Source organism: Micropterus dolomieu, linkage group LG09 (assembly GCF_021292245.1).
Source record: "Micropterus dolomieu isolate WLL.071019.BEF.003 ecotype Adirondacks linkage group LG09, ASM2129224v1, whole genome shotgun sequence".
NCBI classification, from domain to species: Eukaryota; Metazoa; Chordata; class Actinopteri; order Centrarchiformes; family Centrarchidae; genus Micropterus; species Micropterus dolomieu.
Window position 1 is genome coordinate 17721056 of NC_060158.1, and position 22372 is coordinate 17743427.

At 42.3% G+C, this 22372-nt stretch overlaps 1 protein-coding gene across 1 annotated transcript in view; it reads left to right on the forward strand.

Annotated features, from left to right (window-relative positions):
* Window positions 1–22372, forward strand: part of gabbr2 (gamma-aminobutyric acid (GABA) B receptor, 2) — a gene marked incomplete at its 5' end in the record, with an annotated part of 163285 nt that overhangs the window by 98542 nt on the left and 42371 nt on the right. Inside the window, one exon of the mRNA XM_046059150.1 lies at window positions 1374–1496. Coding sequence (XP_045915106.1) covers window positions 1374–1496 — 123 coding nt within the window. The remainder of the gene's footprint in view (window positions 1–1373; window positions 1497–22372) is intronic.

Below are 22372 nucleotides of genomic sequence, written 5' to 3' on the forward strand. Positions count from 1 at the left end.
GTGTGTGTGTGTGTGTGTGTGTGTGTGTATTGGGGGGAATGTTGTCGGGGGTGGCTGTCAATCAATGTCCTCCTTCTCCAAATGCACACAAACACACACCACAGACACAGAGAAGCATGCACACTAACAGAAAACATCACCCCTTACTCAACTCTCACCCCCAGGCCCCTGTGGCAGCTACTTGTCAGTCTGCCCATCTTAGTAATTTCCTGAGTACTCCTTAGTGACATATTGCTGGATACATGTCCATGCACATGCACACAGATTCATCAGTAGACACAAAAACACTAGAACCCAACTGAGTGCCAATATTACTGGGAGAAGGAAAACAGTATATAACACTTCAGGTAATTTAGAGTCATTACATAGTTTTTCCAACAGACTCATTTGGCAAAGTAACATATCACAGTTTAGCAGATGGTGGTGTAGAGCTCCTTTTTTGTGGTAAATTTCCCTAAAATAATTAAATTGCCTGTCTTTGTTACAGCTATAACACAATTTATTTCATTTATTTGTTATTTATTTAATTGTTGTATAGCCATTTGACCTGCCCTGCCTCTTACCTTGCTACCTTCCTCCTGAAGCATTGCAGTATTTCTAAAAGAAATGCCCCTCGTCTTGCCTATTTTTATTCAATGCCAACACCATCAAAAGACACAAGATCAAAAAACGATCCCCTCATGCATCTCATCCTGGGCTCACCAGCGGATATGGACCTGTGTGAGACCACTGTGCTGCATCTGGGCTATGTGGTACTCTCAAACACAGCACAGCCTGTGTTCCCTGACCTTTCCTTTGATCTGTCGTTCCAGCCAGTCAAACACATTATAAATAAAGATCACAAACAGGTCACGGCTTTCATCCCTCTAAAGTTCATGGTACAAAAGAGGAGCTTTAGTGGTCGACAGCATTGGCTCTTGTTTGGTGGATCTTTTCCACACTCTCTCGCTACAAGGCAACAAAATCAGGGCTTGTTGGTGGCATAGTATTGAGAACTGAATGTCCACCAGTACCCCTCATATGTGGGCGTATTGTGCACAATCTGCTAAATATACTACTTGTGCCACAGTGTGAAAGAGTGTCCGTATCGAATTCTGAACCAGGTCTTGGTCTTTTGGACTTCTTTGGTTGGTTTCCTATCTTAGTGGGTGGTTAATTGCAGCTAAATGCATTGTAATCAGTCCTTGATTAGATGGTTAGAATGAAACCAGCAGGGCTCCAGGTCCTGAGATGGGATGCGAATCACATAATTACGGTGGTCAATATGAAATGTTTCTTGAAATGGATCTACAAACACACATACTGTACATAACATTAGCAGGTGTGTCCTATTGGAGCTGATACAAGCACCTCATCTTCTTTTCCCCCTCCAGATCATAAAGGACCAGAAGTTGTTGATTATCGTTGGCGGGATGCTGCTAATCGACTTGTGCATCCTCATTTGCTGGCAGATTGTGGACCCACTTAAGAGGATCGTGGAAGAGTACAACTTGGAGGTCAGTGTGCATTTGGATGTTTTTCTCACATCGTGTCTAAACTTGCGCTTGATTGTGGTTTTGTTTATGTTGATGTAACATGATTAGCCTCAGCTGGGAGAATCCCAGTGACACAGATTCTTTCCAAAAATGCATGTGTGAGTTTAGGCAAACAAAATGTCGGCGTTGGGCTGTAGCGCGAGAATCTTTGCTGTGCTAGTTATTTTTGGGTCAGGATGCGAGCCATTGCTGCCTCCTGTGCTCATCCCATGGCCGGACATTTGCCAGCTTGGATGTGAGATATTGGCAAGGCCCGTTGGAAAAGAGGCACTTGGCATCACTTTCTCCTTGCTGGAGAGGTGGCGTGGTATGGAGCAGAAATTAACTCTGCTTTGCTGTGATTGGTTAGAGTAGACTCAGAATCTTTGAGATTGGTATAGGATAGTCTAGCTGTGGGCCCAATCGGCTAAAATAAACATACTGTAGCTTTGTCATTAGAGGTTGATGTTGTGTCAAATGTGTTTTCAGTTAGGCGTGACATATTAGCACATAACTGTCAGCGGTATTAAGGGAATGCAGACTGTGAATTAGCAAGGCACAGCTGCATATTTATTTTCTCAGGGGATTTAGTTGCTTTGGTGGCAATTTTTTTCCATATTTCTGAAGTATAAAATATAATGCAGTGTGGCTTCACTGTTTGGTAAAGCCTAACACTAGTGTGTGCACACTGCTTGAAGACGCTGGGTTAAATGCTTTAGTCAGGAATATTTAAGAGCTGCATATATTCAAATAGCTTTGAATGTTTTTTGTTTGTTGTGTTACTGAGAATATCAGCTCATGGCGTCAAATGGATGGTTCAGTGTTCGACTGGTTAAACATTAGAAGCTGCTGCCCTCATTTGTTCCTCAATCTATTAAGCCGTTACACAAAAAGATGGGCTTGCATTAGGCCGAGGGAAACTAATGCAGTGTAATGGTAAAATGGGTTATAGAGCTGGTGCAGTGAGGGATACTGTACAATTTGGATGGGTACTGTATATGTGTGTGACAATGACTTGTTAGTAATGAAGTCCACTGCAACTTGTTAAATCTGAATGTCCACTCCATATGAAACAAAAAACGCAGTGACAGTAGTTTTTTCTTCCTTATACGTTCATGTCACTGGGTTTGTTGTAGTAACAAAGGCATTGTTGAAAAATCTATTTTACTATATTTTGTGCTGATGAATAACTCAGTGGAACAGGAGAGATTATGTTTACTGTTGCTTCTATAGCAATCATTCCACTGCAGCTGAGACTGGGTCATCTGTCTTTGAAGACCATAGACCATGGATACTGGTAAATGGTGATTCTCCTAGTGAGTTGTCTTATTGGTCAGTATTGGTTTGATCCTCATTGATCCTTATACCAATCAGAGGTTATCAGAAGGTCAGTGCAGCAAAGGAAGTGTCCAATGGTGGATTTTTCTGGACTTCTTTTGATCATATTGAATGGATCCTCATGTTGTCTGCTTGCAGGTTACCAAGGTCTTTGCTGGGATGGAGGGTGGCTGACACTGTCTTTCACCCAGTTTTGACTTTTTTGTGTCTTCAATTAAATTAAATCCTGTGAAGTGATAAATAGCGCTTATCTAAGAGTACTGGGAGCAGGTCAGCCCGGTCCTTGATGAAAATTCCTCTGGGAGATCTCTTGAGGAAGAAACTAGTGTATAGATGCATGATATCTTGCTAGACTTATTTACATTCTTGTGCTCCATTTGGTGTACTCTGAAGGTATACTTAGGACATTTGTACAACTCTAGACAAAGCCGTATTTCCTTTGTCATGATAGCCACTTATACATTTAAGCCCGCCTAAAGGGTGTAGCAAAGCCTTGCTTAACATATTCATTTGTGAATGTTGTCAGTGTGTGCAGTCAGGTCCTTGTGGAGTATTCTCAGACTCTAAGCCCCCGGCCAGGGGAATGGTGTGAATATATTAACTACTCAGTGTAAGAGTCTGCATCCCCCCTGGGGTTGTGGATCTGCATGCCTGGGCTGAGGCAGAGGCTCCACATGCCTGTCCAGCCTGCCAGATTTCCAGCACCAGCAGCAGTGGACCCTTGGGGCTCAGCTGAGGGACAGGCAGCCTGCAGCTCCTCTGCGCCCAGGGCCCCCATGCTTGTCAGGTGGGACCAGAAACCAGAAGGCAACCCAAATACCCAAAAAGGGGGTAAGGAGGAAATACAGAGGCGATGGAAAAACATAGCATGGACAAACAGTGTTTATGGTGATAAAGATTTTAAAGAGAAACAAATAAACATATTGCACTATAACCAGAAGCTGGAACAACTTCCTCCACAAGGCAAGTCAACAATTTAGTCAAACTGTAGTCCTATTTAATTTCTCCCCACCACCTATACCCCCACCAGCATTTCCCCTTGTGTTTTTTAACACAGTGCTTCTGTCTGAACGGCCATTTAGCAGTTGGGAATGGGACCATGGTGGATAGGGCTCAGGAGCCAGTGAGTCTAGCTCTGACGAAAGGAGAAGGACCATTAGTTATCCAGTTTCCTGTGAGCTCTCCCATCATGCTAGGCCATCAACTCCCCTGTGACTTCCCTCTGTTGTCTTTTTTCAGACCCCCCTCCCCTCTCCCTGCATTTCCCTTCCACAATGTGGAGGGTTGGGAGTAACACTGACCTTGGGTTCACAGAGCTGTATCTACCTGCTGTACCCAAGGGTATGCAGTATGACAATGTGGTGTTACTGAACTGACACAGTGCTTGGTAATCCACCGCATTTGTCTTTTGAACTATCGCACAGGAGGGTTTCCTTACTGACAAAGGAGAAACAAGGGCACTCAGGAATCCCCATTAATGCAAGTGTGCATTTGGGAGAGAAACGTACCGTAGGATACTGAAGTGGGTACTCCTGCATGCATGCAACCGTATGGAGGGATGGGACAAATAATTGAGCCAACGACACATTTAACAAGTTATAATCATTTGCGACTGGAAATCTCACCACATTTTACCCCTTTTTTCATAACCTCCTGCACAGAACAGTGATGAATCCTAGTGCAGGGGCAGACCGGACAGACTAAATCATTTTGTGTCTTTTGTTAAAGAGCATCCACTATTTTCCCAAACTATTTATTCCAGGCTTTTTGAGGGCCTTCCCACCATTTGGACCCTAAGTAGTCGCTCATTTTCCCCCTGCCAAGACCCCCCTGACCATATCTATGCCCTGTGGTCTTCACAGATATGACAACGGGCTATATTTGAGATTTAGTGTAAAATGATCTTGCTTATGCTGTAGGACCAAGATTTACCCAGTGTAAATATGGACAAAGTCAATATTCTGCATCGCCAGGGGTGAATCCACTGCTCTGAATCCAGCAAGCTAAGCTTAATGAGCCACCATTAGCAAAACTAGGACACCCCCCTTTGCATTCTTTATTAGCATTAGAAAGAAGATGAAACTGTGAGGAGGCTGACAATAGATCCGTGTGGAATCCTTCATAAAACATTACTGATTTAATACCCTCCCAAATAAAAGTAAAGACGGGCCAGAGATCATGTAGGGAGTTAAGTCTTTTAGTCTCTAAAATGAGAAGAGATTGACCCCCTGAGTCTTATTTTAATTACAGTATGCAAATGATATGCCTTTACCAGAAATGACTTGTGACCTTGACATTGTCCCCAACCTCTTCAAACCAAGTCTGCCCTCTGATCTGCACTTCAGTATTTTCTGTACATAAAACACAACCTTGTATGCTGAATTCAATAAAAAATGTTGATAAGATTAAAGCAACTTGATCAAGATGGTAATTACAACTCCACTTCTTCCCTGATTCTTTAAACTGGTCCGACCCCTACGTCCTAACAGTACAGGGGATATTCTGCATATCTGTGTCTTTTTTTCCCAGAGAGCTTTCTGAGAGCAGGAATAACTCCGGCTGCTCAAGGAATGTCATGGGAATGCTGATGGAGACGTTGGGCTGCAGCGAGCAATTAGAGATCATCAATAATTGAGCATTTGTTAATGGCGTGGATGTTTCAGCAGCCGGGCAGACTGCTGGCTGCCATCAGATTAAGCCTTGCAGTACTGACACATGTTGCAGTGTCAACGCACACACGTGTATTGCACATGTGAGTGTGCGTGTGTGTGTGTTGTTCATGATTGTTTTTGTTCCACTGTGTGTGTGTATGTGTGTTCATCAATATGACCTTCAGCCTGTATATGTACGTGAGGAATGTATGTGCCCACTCATGCATGAATATGCCTGTGTGTTTATGTATCAATTAACACACTCTTTTGTAGTCCTGGCCATTGTCTCCTGCGTAATGAAGGACAAACTGCCGAGAAAGGATGATTAGCATTCTGGTGTATCCTGCCGCAGACCCCCTCTACTCTAGTCTGTCCTCTTGCCTCTTCTTCCTTCCCCTCCCTCCTCTGTCGTTTTTCCCAGCTTGGAAGCTGCTGCAAGAATCGTCAGGCGGGCAGGCTGCAAAAGAATATTGCAGTGTGGCATCACCATGGCAACAGCCATGGTTTCTGACATCCATAACACTGGAGAGCAGCACTGTTGATCCATGAGACAAAAATAGCGGGTTAGGGCACTCACTTCAGGATAGTGACACATGCAGAGAAGATTTGAAACATTCATATAGACTACATGGACTGGACTGGTAGATCATCAATGACTGATAATCATTGGAGCAGTAACAGTGGATATACACATACACTCTTATACAGGCATATTTCCAAGCAGAAGTTTAGAAGCTCAGTCCAGTTAGAAAGCATAAGTGATTGTGAATCAATGCCAAATGTTTTGGTGCAAATGAAAGTGACAGCAAGAGGCAATGGCAAGACAACCCCCAAAAATGGAATGGTTTTGCAGGTGGTGGCCACCAACAGTTGCTCTCTACCTATCCTTCCTGACTGATTGTTCTCTAATTTTGCATTTTGCTAGTGTCCCTGTCACCACTGGTGGTTTGAGGCAGTACTTGCTGCCCATTCAGGTTGCACAGGTAGTCCAGCTCCTCCAGGATGCCACATCCATACTTGCCGTCGCAAGAAGGTTTGCTGTGTCTCCCAGCACAGTCTCAAGAGCATGGGGGAGATACCAGGAGATGGATCGTTACACAAGGAGAGCTGGACGAGGCCATTGCAGGGCATCAACTGGGATCAGGTCCAGTATCTGCTCCAAGAGGAGCACGGTCAGAGCCCTACAAAATGACCTCCAGCGAGCTTCTGGTGTGCGTAGTTTGACCACACTGTCAGAAACAGACTCCATGAGGGTGGCATGAGGACGTGACGTTCTCTAGTGGGATCTGTGCTCACAGTCCAGCACCGTGCAGCTGAATTGGCATTTGCCAGAGAACACCAGAATTGGCAGGTCCGCCATCAGCGCCCCATTCTCTTCACAGATAAGAGTAGGTTCCAGTGTTGGACAAGCTACTACGTCACTACACAGAAGCTACCCCCCAGTGGAATGTAGCAAGCTAAGCTACAGCAACGTGGCAAAAGTAGCTTTTATAGTTGGTTCATATATATATATATATATATATATATATATATATTCACACACACACACACAGTGTAGGCCTAGTTTATATTGAACTAATTTCATTCCACAGTAGCAATAGAAGAAAGACTAAAGACAGTTGTTTGTATAGAGTAACTTAATTATCACATTATTAATTAATCATATATTTTTTATTGTTTATATGTGAATTTGTGCTCTGTTAACATTGCAACCTAAACAACCTAAACATTCATGGCAATGGGCGAGAGAGAGAGACAGACAGACAGATCTTATCTCATGGAAAGAAGTTTCTGCCACTACATATCAAAGTTTCCTCCTCACTAGAGGAAGAGGTGTCCAGGCTGGACCCTGATCCTTGTCACAAGAGGTGTTACAATAACAATCTCAATAGCGCGTCTTTATTCCCCTGCAGAAAAGTTGCAGACATCAGCCCAAGGATCGGTACGTATCGGTACGTATCGGTACGTATCGGTACGAACGCCCTTGGGTTCCTTCTGGTGCAGGACAATGCCTGGCCTCATGTGGTCAGAGTTCCTTGAGTTCCAGTTCCTTGAATAATGAAAGCATTGGTGCTATTGAGTGGCACGTTCCCCAGACCTGAATCCAATTGAGAACCTCTTGGACGTTATTTATCGGTGCATCTGACGCCGCAAAGTAGCGCCACAGAGTGTCAAGAGGCTTTCTGATGCCCTGATCCAGGTCTGGGAATGGAGACCCCAGGAGACCATCTGCCATCTCATCAGGCGCATGCCTAGACATTGTCGGGAGTGCATACAGGCACATGGGGGCCATACACACTACTGAGTCACATTATGTGAGTTGCCATGATGAAAGTCACGCAAGTTGGATCAGCCTGTGATATCAGCTTTTTTTAATTAGATTTTACTCATGATGTTGAATCCAGCCTTCAGTCGGTTGGTGATTTTGGTTTCCATTTACCTTCGTCACGGCATTATGTTCTCAATGAATTATACCATGTCTACTAAAGATTTTGAACTTTGAACTATTTCGTTCATAGAGATCTGATGTTTAATTTAAGTGTTCCCTTAATTTTTTGAGCAGCGTACATCTAAAGTGGCCTCGCTCAGATTAAAGTCTTTTTCTAGCTGATGGACTGAAACACCATCTGTTCTCGGAATATTTACAGGCACAAATTTCATAAGATGGGAAAAACACATTTTTCAGAAATTGGGTTAATAACAGAGTGATATGCTGTAGGCAATTTGTGATTTTCTTTCTCATAAATGTGTGAGTTTAACGCATATATGCTGACGGGCATAGCCTACATGTATACCAAATGATTTGCATAAATATATAGGCTACATGGCGTATATAGATCTTTTATAAGATTATAAGATTGCTTCCTGAACAGATTTCACGATCAGCATTTGGATATGAAATAGGCCTAATGCTGATCACATACGCTATCATAAAATCTTGTGGTTGGTTGGTTTGCTTTCAGATTACAAGCGAACCACAGCTTTCAAGCAGTCGCGCTGTGGTTGTTTTGTCCGCACCGGAGTCCGATCAGCCCAAATGAGGTGTGATCTCAGAATAACGGGGGGCCCTGTTAGGGGGTAATAAGGGCCTGGAATCAACGACAATACAGTACAATATAATAACAGTGTTCACGCTGAGCTGTTTGCTGCATGAGAGGAGAACCTCTTGGCAGCTGTGGGGGCTTTCTCTGCAAGACACAGACATGGTCTGAGTCTTACATTTTTGCCGCAATCAAGACACACAACAAACTTTATTCAAAATATTCAACTAAACAATAAAAATGCATTTTCAGTCCCCCCCCACTCATGCTGCCACAGAGAAAGGCCTGCAGAAAGACAGGAAAAACATCTTCCCCTGTTTATGTGCTTGAGGAAAACACTGCCAAGACTAAACAGCAACATTTTTCATATAATCATCTCCCACATTTAAATTGATCATTTCACAAAGACCATGCTTATATGTGCTATGCATCTCCCACAAAACAGCAATCATCAATGTAATGCTGTCCAACAGCCTATTCTTTAGTCTCAGATGTTGGCATGTCCCACAAGTACCTGAGAAGGCCAGTTTTGCATCTGCATTTTGCAATTTCTATTGATAATTACATCAGACATTGACGGCAGACACCTACTTTCAATTGCTTTTTGTATAATCATATCTTGACTCTAGACACCTTTTATAAGCCACTATACGTCATTCTGGTGTCTTGGTGAGCTTGAGTTTACTGTATCTTCACACTTATATTTCTATTATGCTATATTTACAGGGTTAAGTTATATTCAGCTATAGCTTCAAAACAGATGCACATTACTGCCAAGATTAGAGTGTTAACACTAACATAATACATGAATATTGGGCTATTTATATTTAAGCTTAGATGTAAGGCAAACCTTTCTTTCACCCATCTTTTCTGTCCACCTCCTTCTTCTCACATCAGCTAGTGATTTTTCCCAGAGTCCTCTCACAGACCTGCTAACACACTCTCCGCTGCTCCACCAGGTATCAGGTTTCCTTACATTCAATCCCCTCTCTTGTATTTATTGTGTTTTACTTTTCCTCACCATGTCAATTTGCTTACTTTGGAACTGTCGCTCTCTCTTGCTCACCACCTCTGTCATTTATCCAGTTCACTCCTGTTGTCCGTCTGTAAGACTTTTCTCCATCAGAATCATGTTACTAACCTCATTTCTATTTGTAGACCCCTTCTTATTCCATACCACCTGCTCCCATCTCGTCTCTCCAGCCTTTCCACATTTTGCTAGCTCGCACTCCTGGGAGTGCGCTGAAAAATTGAAAAACAAGCTGGTGACAGCAGGTACTGGTGGACAAGACCAAGGCTGCCCTGAAACATTCCCTTTTCTTTCTCATCCATTTCTCTCCACCTCCCTTCTCTCTTTACTTTATCCTGGCATTTATTTCCCTCACACTGTCCTTTTTCTCCCAATTCTCCATCTCCTTCCAATTCTGTGTCACCACTTCAAAGAGAGGGATAGACACCCAACCGTGTCGTCAGTTCCAGCCAGGATTGGGTGTTGGGAGGGTGAGTTGGGGAAAGTGGCCAGAGGGAGTGAGACATGTGCCAGCAAAGTTCCTCTAGCCAGACAGATGACAAGTGTAGCTGACAGTGAGTGTCCTGCTTCTCCAAGATTCTATGTGGGTCGAGGTCAGCTAGGCAGGATGCATATACAAATGTTTGAGATCAAAATAATTTTTCCAGTGTTATTGTGCGGACACAGATCACAGCAGGCGAGGTCAAAGTTAATCGTGTTTTTTTGAGAAAGGAGCTGGAGAGATGGTGGCTGGTGGATCTGACAAGAGCAAGAGGCAGGTAGGCTTGAAAAGACGTGGTCTGGTAGTTGTAGGCTGAAGTGGTTGTTAATGGACGTCACAAAACAGGCCAAAACTGAGGCACAGGAAAAGACAACAGGAGTTACTCAAGCAGAGGAGTAAATCACAAAAAACAAACTACAGGTAAAACACTAGAGAGAGAAAGACCAAAGGGACCACTTAGCAACAATCTGCCCAGGATGTTGATGAGTAGAGCTTCATCAACATCGTGGTTAGAAGGATGATGAAGAAGTGAAGCCGCGCACACCACACACACACACACATACACACACACACACACACACACACACACACAAAAGGGCCTTTCTAATTTCCCTATTTTGTGCCTCCTGGCCTCCTCTATCCTCCGTACTCCTGCATGTGACCCGGAAATCGATCTCATGTTGAAGGACATCTCAATTCCTAAAATGCACCTCGCGGAGCGAGGAGGCGAGGAGGTACAAACTGGGAAATGAGAAAGGCCAGGTGCAGAGCTGATGGTTCACTGCAGCCCCTCTGCATGTACCATGATGCGTTCGGTAAATTTTCTGTCTCCTGACCTGCAGGAACAGCCGCCTCTTTGTGTTCAACCTCCCAAGTTAAACATTAAGCACTACCTTCCCCTTATGTTGAACACTGGCCCCATTTATTTATTATAATCCAACCACAACTATCCACTTTAGCCTTGGACCTTGCTGGTTATACACCAGGGCTTATTCTCAGCAAATATCTGAGTTTATTTCTCACAAATTTGTGATTTTCTTTCTCATAAATGTGTGAGTTTAATACATAGATGCTGACGGGCATAGCCTACATGTTTACCAGATGATTTGCATAAATATATAGGCTACATGGCTTACACAGATCAATTATAAGATTGCTTCCTGAGGAGATTTCACGATCAGCATTTGGATTTGAAATAAGCCTAATTCTAAAATCACCTATGCTATCATAAAATCCCGCAGATGGCTGGTTTGCTTTCACATTACAAGCAAACCACCACTTTCAAGCAGTCGCGCTGTGGTTGTTTCATCCGCACAGCAGTCTGATCAGCCCAAACAACGTGTGATCTCAGAGTAATGGGGGCCCTGTTAAGGGGGTACTAAGGGCTGGAATCAACGACAATACAAACAGGCCACACTGTCCACGCTGGTGCTGTTTGCTGCATGAGAGGAAAACCTCTTGGCAGCTGGGGGGCTTTCTCTGCAGAAGACATTTACATTTTTGCCGCAATCAAGACACACAACAAGCTTTACTCAAAATATTCAACTAAACAACAAAAATGCATGTTCAGTCCCCCGACTCGTGACGCTACATAGAAAGGGCTGTAGAAAGACAGGGGACAGAGAACAGCAACACCCAGTGTCACAGCACTGACTGTGAACGTTATTGAATGTTATTGCAATTTTACCTTAATGTTCCTTACATTGCTCCTGTCTATTTTTCTGCGCAATCTATAGTTTTCTAATCTAGTCTTATTCTGGCATCTATACAGCTGCTTGTTTCAAATCGCATAAGTTGAATATTTGTATCAGACACTTAAAAATTAGCTTGAGATATGATTCCATCATAGGGAAAATTCTGTCACCTTTGCAGTCAAAACGATTGGTTTAGAAACCATCTTCCTGTGTTCATGTACAATACATACAGTAATCTACCAAATTCACATTGACCCTTTCACAAACACCATGCTTGTGTATTGCATGTGCTATGGATCTCTCACAACACAGCAATCATTATTGTAAAGCTGTACAACAGCCTATTCTTCAGTCTCAGATTTTGATATGTCCCACAAGCACATGAATGCACCAATGAGGAGGTTTGTAAACATTGCATGATTACAAATAGATTACCATACAGTGATAACACAATTTAACAAGCCCCTGTCTGCGTTTATGCATTTGAATGTGCATTGTACACTATATAAGCCCCAGTAGGAATACACAAGATATTATAAATATATAATACTGTTGAGTGATCCATCGTCAACCGCTTATCCTGGGTGTAGGGCTGGAGCCAATCCCAGCTTGCATCAGGCAGTACACCCTGGAAAGGTCGCCAGTCCATTGCAGGGCCACAGATAGACAAACAACCACTCATACTCACGTCTAAGGACAAATTTGGAGACAGGGCCACAGATAGACAAACAACCACTCATACTCACGTCTAAGGACAAATTTGGAGACAGGGCCACAGATAGACAAACAACCACTCATACTCACATCTAAGGACAAATTTGGAGCCTCGATGTCTTTGGATGGTGCACACAGAGAGAACCCACGCGAACAAGGGGAGAACATGCAAACTCCACACAGAAAGGCCAGGGCAACCAGGGTTTGAACCCATGACCTTCTTGCTGTGACGCAACAGTGCTTAACCCTCCACCACCGCGCCCCCCAGCAATGTACACCCATCACATTGGAGAATGTGAACATCTTTGGTATGCCTTGGAAATCGGTGATTTGTAGCATTTTTGCACTAATAATGCAGAAACCCCTGTGATCCTTCAAATACACACCAACATACACATTCACCTGCCCACTGTGTTGTTGCTCCCCCTCCTCCTGCACTCTCACACAGGTTTTCCACTGCAGTCAAATGTTGATTGTGTGAATGCCATCTGAAGGACACAATGCTCTTGTTTCACTATCAGCATGCTCTGCAAGAGCATAGTCCTTTTTACATTTAAATTAATCCAGTTGGATTTTCATTCTCAAAAGTATTTTATATGGGAAATAAATAATAGTGTATTCTATGGAAAAATGCATAGAAATGAAATTCACCCCTGCCTCTTACATTATATCACATATTTATGTAGATTAAGCAAGGTATGAAATTATGAAATGATTTAAAGATTTATCAAGGAGCAATCACATAAAAATGTGATGTGACAAGAAGTGAGTATCATACACTCAAGTATTTATTCTGTAGAATGAAGAACAAAGTCGTCTGTAGCATTATCCATGCAGCATTGACAGCGCTAAGAAGCTGCTAAGATGTACTTTGAGGCTCCTTTGTTAGCATCGAGTAAAGCAATGGCTGCGATCAATGCCTTTTCAAAGTAAACTGGGTCATTAAGGGATAACCACCACCCACCTAGGCCTTTTCTCATCGACCACCTCTGGAGGGAAGAAGTGAGAGAACAAAAGGGAAGCGTGCATAGAACTCACACATTCTTGATGATTTGTATGGCTGTGTGAGTGTCTGAGAGCTTGTCTTTCCATTGCATTGTTACGGTTATAGTATAGTATTGTTAATTGGTGTGCTACATTATTAGATTGTTCAACTGTTGTGGTGAATGTAAGACACGAGGCTCTAGTTTAGGTAGTTGCATGCTTAACAACCCTCTCATAATGCTTGCTAAAAATGAAACTTCATAACCACCTAAATATTACAACTTCAAAATAGAGAAGTATATCAGACTCCTTTGTAAAAATATTATATATATTTCATAACCATTTCTATTGTGCATGGTGCTCTGATGTTGGCCTGTTATTTTGAAGTCCTGTAAGGTAGTCTAAGTAAGTGTGTCACAGGTTTTACCTTGGGGGATACCCGGTTCTGTTTATAGTCTTGCCCGTTTTTACATATCCCAGCTAGCACGAGGAGTCATGACTTCACTCCACCCGAACAGGACAAAACCTACATAAAGAGTGCGGCATTACTATATGAATGAATGAAAATGGATTCTGAATATGTATATTTTGCTGCTAACAACATTTTCTTGAACATTAAGCGTTATACATAGGGACTACGCCAGAGGACAAAGAGAGGAAAAGCAAATAATCCTTCTTTTTTAAAAACAAAAGTGGCAGTGTTCTACAGTGGACATTATATATTTCTATTACAATAGTTTGGACACAAAGTGTTAATTTAAAATCCAGTAAAATCATTGATGTGTGCAGTGGAAAGTTCCGGGTATATCACATCCAGGTCAGAATATATTCAGTGCCAGATGGGGAGAGAAAGAGGAGACTTCCATGGAGTCGAAATCATTTTCTTAACAGCAGTTAAGCCATCTAACATACTCTTTCTTGGTTGTTTCTAAATGCACCCTGACAAATCAACTAAGAGAAGGACAAATGAAGGTCATTCACAACTCTCTCTCTCCCTGCCCCTAATAACTGACTGACTGAAATATGGTAGTGGGCATCATATGCAACTTGAGTTGTCTCAAATAATTTCACTACAGAAAGTTGAAATTCATTAGCTGGAGGTCAGCATTGTGAGATGCTTCAAAGAGCTACCCACTTTGGGATCAGAATTAGGGCAGTCCCGCCTTCAATGCTTCCTTATTTAACGTTAGATTTAGTTGCGCTTTTCAAACAGTCAGTGATTTTCCATCTGCAAGTTTGGAAGTTTTTTAGTGTTTGCTATATTTTTGTTTTTTGTTTTGTCTCGACCTCCATCTATTTATGGGAGGGAAAGTGAGGGGAACCTGGATATCAGTCAAGTCAACAGAGGTTTCAGTTTACACAGGATTTCATCATTTTTGTGGAGAATATTTGCCCAGTATGTTTTGCCATGCTTTGGCAATGCACTGATGTTTGTCTTGTGAGGGACAACAGTGTACAGTATGTGTAAGCTGACAGGTTTATCAGTGAATCATGCAGGGAAACACTCTAAGGACTGCTTCAGAGGTGCAGTGTTTGTTGATGCTACTAGTAAATTGGACATGTGGTTATGCATGGCTGAGTCTGTTAAAGTGAATCTATCGAAAATGGAATTGGATGGCAATATTTACCTTCTTTTACTTTCTCCCCATCTCTATGTGTTGTGTGATTCATCTCTCCCTGTCTCTTTTCTTTCTTTCTGTCTTTCTCTCTAACAAAATAAGCACAAATGCACTAAATTACACCCGACCTCTACCGTCACCCGCACCTCTCTTTTGCTCTCCTCTCACTTTTTGCCCAACCCTTTTTTTCCCCTGCTACCCCGGACTGCAGTTGCTAAGCAACAGCTGATTGAGCATGAGGGGTATGCAATTGACCAATTAGAAGTCTTCCAAATGGAACGTGGTCTCAAGAGTTCCCGCAGTTACAGCTAAGGCTTTATCCAATGTATACTGTAAATGGACACTGGATATTATAGGTTTATGTCTATGTATGAACATGCACACAGACACACACTCACATACACACACACACACACACACACACGGCAGGAGAATTTGTTCTCTTTTAGTTTGTTCATTTGGGTTTTCCAAATTACTTTAATTGGAGAAATTAAGTTTATTGAATATTGGTGAGTACTTGTACGTGTGTGTGTGTGTGTGTGTGTGTGTGTGTTGCATCTTTGTATTAGGGGTTATTACAATATCTGATGTTGTTACTGTTACACACATACACTTTTCTATGGCATCCAGCTTCCCTTCCTTCACTCTATTTGTATCAGTATACAGCAATGCTGTCTATCTCTCTGTTTTCTCTCTTATGTTTCCCTCTTTCCTTTGCCTCCTGTCCCTTCTCACATTTCCCCCTTCCATTCATTCCGGCTTTCCCTACTTTCTATCTTCCTCCTTCTCTCTGCCTCCCTTTCATACCAGATACACCCTCCATCAGTGACCAGACACATCCATCAATGTTCCTCCTCCTCTGCTCATCCACAGCCCTGAGGATTCCATTATGGCTCAGCAGCTGACAACACACACACACACACACACACACACACACACAGTTTAGGGAAATGTAGCTCTATCTCATCTGGCCACAGGGCAGAGACACGATTAGTTAAAGACTCGAGACAGTTATGCAGATCTTGATAATGACTCTGTATGTGGTGATGACGATAATGATGATGATGATGATGATGATGGTCCCAGAGACAGTAAGGTGATGATGAGGTACACTTAGACACAAATGTTTCTCACATTTCATTAACCTTGTTATCATTCAGAAAGCTGCTTGTCTTGATAAGAGAGTGTGAGTCAGCAACCCTTGACCTAGAACCTTAGCCCAAACAAATACCCAATCAGCTTGTACGCATGATTGAACTGTTGAACTGTAGGCTTGAGCTCATGAGCAAGTATAATCCGAAACACAACCGTGGTCATACAGAAATCCCGCAATAAACACGGAAACACTGGCATGCTGGCTGTGGTTTTTCTCCAGACATATTTAGGCTCTGTTACATCAATGTTCTCAGCTCAGAGGCAGATCAACACATTTCATACAGTGCAGCGAGCTGCATATTGGCATAATCCTCCCCGAGAAAAGGCAGTGTGACAGCGGCTATAGACGGACCAGGAGAGAGCTTTGCACAACATGCTGGAAACTCAGGTAAACTCCCACTGCAGCGTTACAGTAATATTTTCATCTGCTTGAGGTAGAAGTAATCCATGCTCGTTACACGCCTGCTTTTCAATAACTATCATTTGTGCTATTTGTGTATCTTTCACCAGAGGCACAGCAGTGTCAACACAGCTAAATGTAGATTGTTGCCACACTTTCTAACATTTACACCACAGTAAATAACATTACTGTAGTAGATTTTGTTGCAGTATTGTATATTATGTGGGTCACGTTAGTTACAGTGACTGAGAGGGGGAGAAGCTGTGTAGCTGAGTATCGATAAAACCACAATAAATCTAAATTGGACATTACAAAGCAAGTTACCTGCATCAGTATAGGCTAGTATAAACCACATTTGCTTTGTAGCCTTACATCCTTTCTTGCAGGCTAAATCAATACTTTCACATAATACCAGTGGTACACAGGATAGTAATATGGGTCACGTTAGCTGGTGAAGAAATGTGGAAAGCGATACAACTTTGCACCGGATAACGTTCGCAACTGCTCTACATTCCTTCACATTAAAAGCAGAATAGTGGCTGTTCCAAGCAACAGAGAAAACAGACGTGTGCTTAATTTCTTAGTGAGGCTACAGCCCATTGAAAAAAAGGCAGTAAAAATTTTATTAACAAGTGATTTCATTGAAAAACTATAGCCCCTTTAATATTCACAAATATACTTTGGTCTTAAATAGCTATAGTTCTAGATTTCACTGTGACACATGATTCTGTATTTCTTTAATATGCATATGGATAATAATACTAGAACACTGGAGAGAATCTTACAGCCATTTAAAGATAAGAGAAGAAACATAGAAAGAGACAGAACATGTGTAATACAACCTTGTTGCTTAAGCTGTACTATCCAAGAACATTACCATTGTACCCCCACCATTTGCACCTATAAAGATACAAAATAAGAGTTATGTTTGTGTGACCAAAACATGTTATTAGGCAATACTGAGAAAAACATAATTAAAAAACAAAAATCAAATGATGAAACGCTTCTTGGATCATCGTCATGTGAGACAAAACAGGTGTTCCGTGTGCATGTGTAGGCAACCAATGTCCACAAAAAAAGGGGAAGGAAATACCCAAAAAGTTAAGGTACAAAAGTTATAAAGCCTTTAGTATAGTAGCTACATGATTAAAGACGTGTAGCCACTATTTAACGCTACAGTTAAACTGTTTAACTTTTAACAAAGCAGTGTGCATTGACTTTTTTGGGAATCATTCCCATTTCTTGTAGATGCAAATTGAGAGTCCTTCCCTTTCTCTTCCAATAGAAAGACCAACTAGTAGTAGTAACTAGTACTGTGCCAAGGAAACTATATGACCTTTACTGGCTTGCCATGCAGCGCCTGGCCAAGCAGACAGTACTGATGCCAGGGATTGAACCAGGTGGAGCATTGCTCTTTTTCTTTGCAACATCCAGGAGCCTCGATCAATGTGGTGCCTTGAGTGACTTTAGTGCAGACTTTACACAACTCTGTACCTTTTTGATAGTGAAAATATACACATCTAGGGCCTGTTATGTGCCTTTTGTGGTACTTTTGTTTCTCTTTTTTTTTCTCTACCTCTATTTTTGAGAATGTGTTTGGCCCTCAATTAGCACATTATACCCCAAACAATATAGCTCAGTGATATTACACCTAACTGATCCATTTCATGTAGTTAGTTATTCTTTCCAACAGTTAATTTCGACACACCATGAATGAGCCCAGAGTTGTCCTGTATATAATATAATTCAGCAAGAATATGCTGCAAACTGCAAACCACGGCAATGGATTCATGAATAAATTAGCAGCTGTGTGTGATGAGAACTGTGTTAACGCAAAATCTACTGGCGATTAGGTTTTCACTCTCGTTCCTAATCACTTTTCACATGAACCCGCAAGCTGTTACTCGCACTCACGTTCCACTGACACTTCACAGCCTCTGCAGAGGTGTGTTCACCTTAAGGGCAAGGAGGTACCACTGCGAGACTTTGCTGCGCAATGACATTGTGTGAGGGGAGGGGTCAATTGGAGAAAGGTTAATCACTGATACCGTACCATTTGACACATACACACACACAGATAAGGTGTAAACACACATACACCACTGCTCCTTGGAGTCAGGTATAGGACACCACCAAGGTCGGCCAGTGATGGGGAGATGAGAGCACTTCGCCACAGCTTGAGCAAAGTACCGGCGCTGCCTCAGCACTATGAGCCCAGGAATACAAATACATTCAGCTAAGTGGAAGAGTTCTTTTACACAAGACCTTGAGCCTTCGGCACATTGCAGAATTTACATTAACAGTATAGAGAGCTGAAGATAGGAGGATAGGGAAAGAGTGATAGGGGACTCAAGGAGACTTGAGGGAGACAGAGAGAGGATTGGAGGAAAAGCAAGAAGACGTGAGAGGGAGAAAGAGGCTAAAAAGAGAGAAAGGACTGAAGGAGCCAAAAAAAATGAGAGGGCTGCAAGCATACTAGCTATAACTACTGAGATAGAGACGTTAGGGGAGATGAAGTTGAAGATATGTGATGAGAGACAGAGTGAGAGAGGGGGGGAGAGAAGGGGAGAATAAGAGGTGTCATGGCTACTTATCATCACACTGCCGAGGGTGACATTGATTAGCGCCTGCCATCGGCAGGGAGCCTGTGAGCCAGTCAACGGGAAGGTCAGATAATTAATCCCAACGCCGCTGCAACAGGCTGGCACATTGCCAGTCTCGCTCCCGCCCTTAAAACCCATTGGAGTTGGATGAGACAAACTTGTTGTGTGTGCTTGCGCATACCGGTATTTGTGTTAAAAGCATGTTCAAACATGTGGGTGTAGGTGTGTATTTGTGTGGATGGAAAGTATACAGAATATGTAAGAAATAGCCTTAACAAACTATAGCAACTGGGAAGTATTACCTAGTTAAACTTGCTGATGATGCAGGGTTTTTAAATCACATGACTGATAACAGCAAGACTAGAAAAAAAACCATATGCTGTGTGTACGGTTTATATAAGCAGCTATTAATCATTTTAATTTAAGCAGTCACTAGAGGTGGCAGTGCTCTCACTTTTTGGTTTGTCAGATCATTGGGAAATGCCCGGCTCATGTAACTCAGTCCTCCAGAGAGATATTTTCCTTTGTAGGGTTACAGTTTCACTCAGTTGTCATTTGATATATGTAGTAAATAATCTGCCATTCTCTCACCTGTCTGTGATGGGATGTTGTGACAGATCCGTTCTGATCCATCTGAGTGATATATTGGGTGTTTGTGTGAATTTCACCTCTGTTTAAACCCTCTGTTCCTCCTCTTCCAACCTGTGATTTTGTTTCCTGTCACTTCCAAAGTTGACTCTTCAAAGAGCCCAAAGGAGGTTTTTTGGCATTGTAAGTGGAGCACGGTGAGATTGGATTTGACCCCTGTGAATTTTCCGCTTACTTTGATCTTAGTATCTTTTTTTTAGAGCCAAGCCTGCACACTTTTTACTGTCAGCTTGGTGGTTAAAGCATTAATATTGCTACAGGCATTATTAATAATGCTCTTTAAATAAAAATGAAGGGGTGGTGTAGGTGATGGAAGCAAAACATTCAGGGGGAAATGGTTCCAATTAAGTGGTAATCTGATGTGTAGCATTTTAAGTGTATAATAGCCACACAGATTACTGTGTTAAACCAGTGATATATTCATTTTAAGGAAACTAAGTAAAACTTAGAGGCTCAGAGAGATATTTCACAGCTGTCAATTGCCTTCTGCCTTCTTTTAATTTGTGTTTCCTGCCAAGAATTCTGCACCCAACATCACTGTATTGCAACTGATAGTTATCATTTTCTAATGTACCAATAAATGTCCCACATTTGCGATGGTCTTAAGAGTCCGGTAAGTGTAACAAGCTGTTCTTGAGCCTGGTTTCAGCTCTCATTTCCTCTCCCTCCCTCGCTGTCTCCCACTGTCTGCAGCAACCTCTGCCACCCGCAAACCCACGGAAACACAAAGAGCAAAGGGAGATTATGAATGTCCTGGATCAATACTCTCAGAAAGTACATCACAGGAGGGGGAGGATGCAAACCATATGGCACTACTTGAACTATATCCCATCCACTTAGCTCCACTATTGCCTCTTAAGGGGCTACATGGCATCCTATTTCTTTTTTCATACCCCTCCCAAGTTTTATATAGCAGCGGCATCAGGGAGGTATTAGTGTCCTCACTGAGGTCAGAGTCATTTAGCATCTTGCAACATAAGCGTAAAAGTTGTTTCTGAAGCTACTTGGGGTGTGACGTGACACTTAGCCCACGAGACGAGATTCGAGATTGGGTTCACGAGATCGAGACGAGATGAGATTTTAACACTATTTTAAAGAAATATTTAATGCAAAATTTTCTGAAAATTTTGAGTATTAAACACTTTATTTCCTAGAATGGTGGATTTTTCTGCACCAGTGTTGATTTTTTTAAATTTCTAATTTCAGGTGGCAGTGGCAATTCAAAATCTATAGCCTAACTGTAACAGAATATAATGCAGTGCAGCTCTCAGTCATTCTGCGCTGCTTTCAGATCTGTTTCCCCTGGTTTTCTGCTGATGTTCAAAATTTTTTGCACATTCAGAATCTCTCCCACAAATCTGTGTTCTCTGCCAGAAAAAAGTCAGAATATGATAAAAATGTCATCATTTAGGAGAAGTCCACCTTCCCTATACTCTGCTGTGCATTACGTTATTAATCTACTGTTAGTAACGTCATCCCATTCAGACCGTTTGACCGATCGCAGTTAGTCACCACTCATCATAGCTGTCTGGACTCACAGTGCGAATGATGTGGTTGACAACAATCAGGGCGTATGCCGGTGTGGCATCAGCTGGTCAGATTTGATCAGCTCCACAAGTCGATCAGTTATACAGTTGTATTTCACAGCATGAGAAAATTAATGTGTGGCTTGACAGCATGTGAAAAGTGTCAATTGCGTGAGTCTCGCAAGACAGCTTTTTACCTGACAAGAAATATCACAACAATCTCGCGAGATCTCATGGCGAGATCTTGTCACACCCCTAGAAGCTACACATCACATATGAAGATATTTTTGTTAGCATAATATCTGGTCAAGCACAGAAAGAAGTGCACCATCCCATGCTTCATTTAACATTGCATAATGCTATAAATTGAGGCTGAACGCTTTTGGCTTTTTTTTACTGTATTGATTGTCACAATGGAATAGAGCAACAGTAGCATGTTGACAACACGTTAACGATAAAGGCCCAGAACTAGACATGTCTGCTGAAAATTACAGTCATTAATGATGAAATACCTGTCATGTGTGAACTGCTTGTTTATTTCTGTGTTAAATTGTCTGATTGCTTCTCTGTGCCGCATTGCACATTATCAGCTGCAGCGAGGCAGGCACTCTCTGCGTGAGATTTGAATGGTGAGATGTGTCACTGTGAGAGTGAGAGAGCAGCGACGCAGAAGAGGTGTTAGGAGCAAAGAGAAAGAGCAAGGAGAGTTGATGGTGAAGAGAGAGTGTGAAAGAAAGATAGCTGGGAGATGATGATATAGCAGTGAGGAGATCCTTGCATGCTGGAAGCACAGTCTGCTCATTGCCAGTTGGTTTGCCAATGTGTGTGTGCACATTCACCCCCTATGTAAATGCATTATGTTTATAGAAGAGGTGCTGTTATCTTTCAGGCATGGCACCCCCGTCCTCCCTACATCCACATTCAAACCCACCCTCACTGACAGCCATCCGTCCTGTAATTAACCTGACTGACAC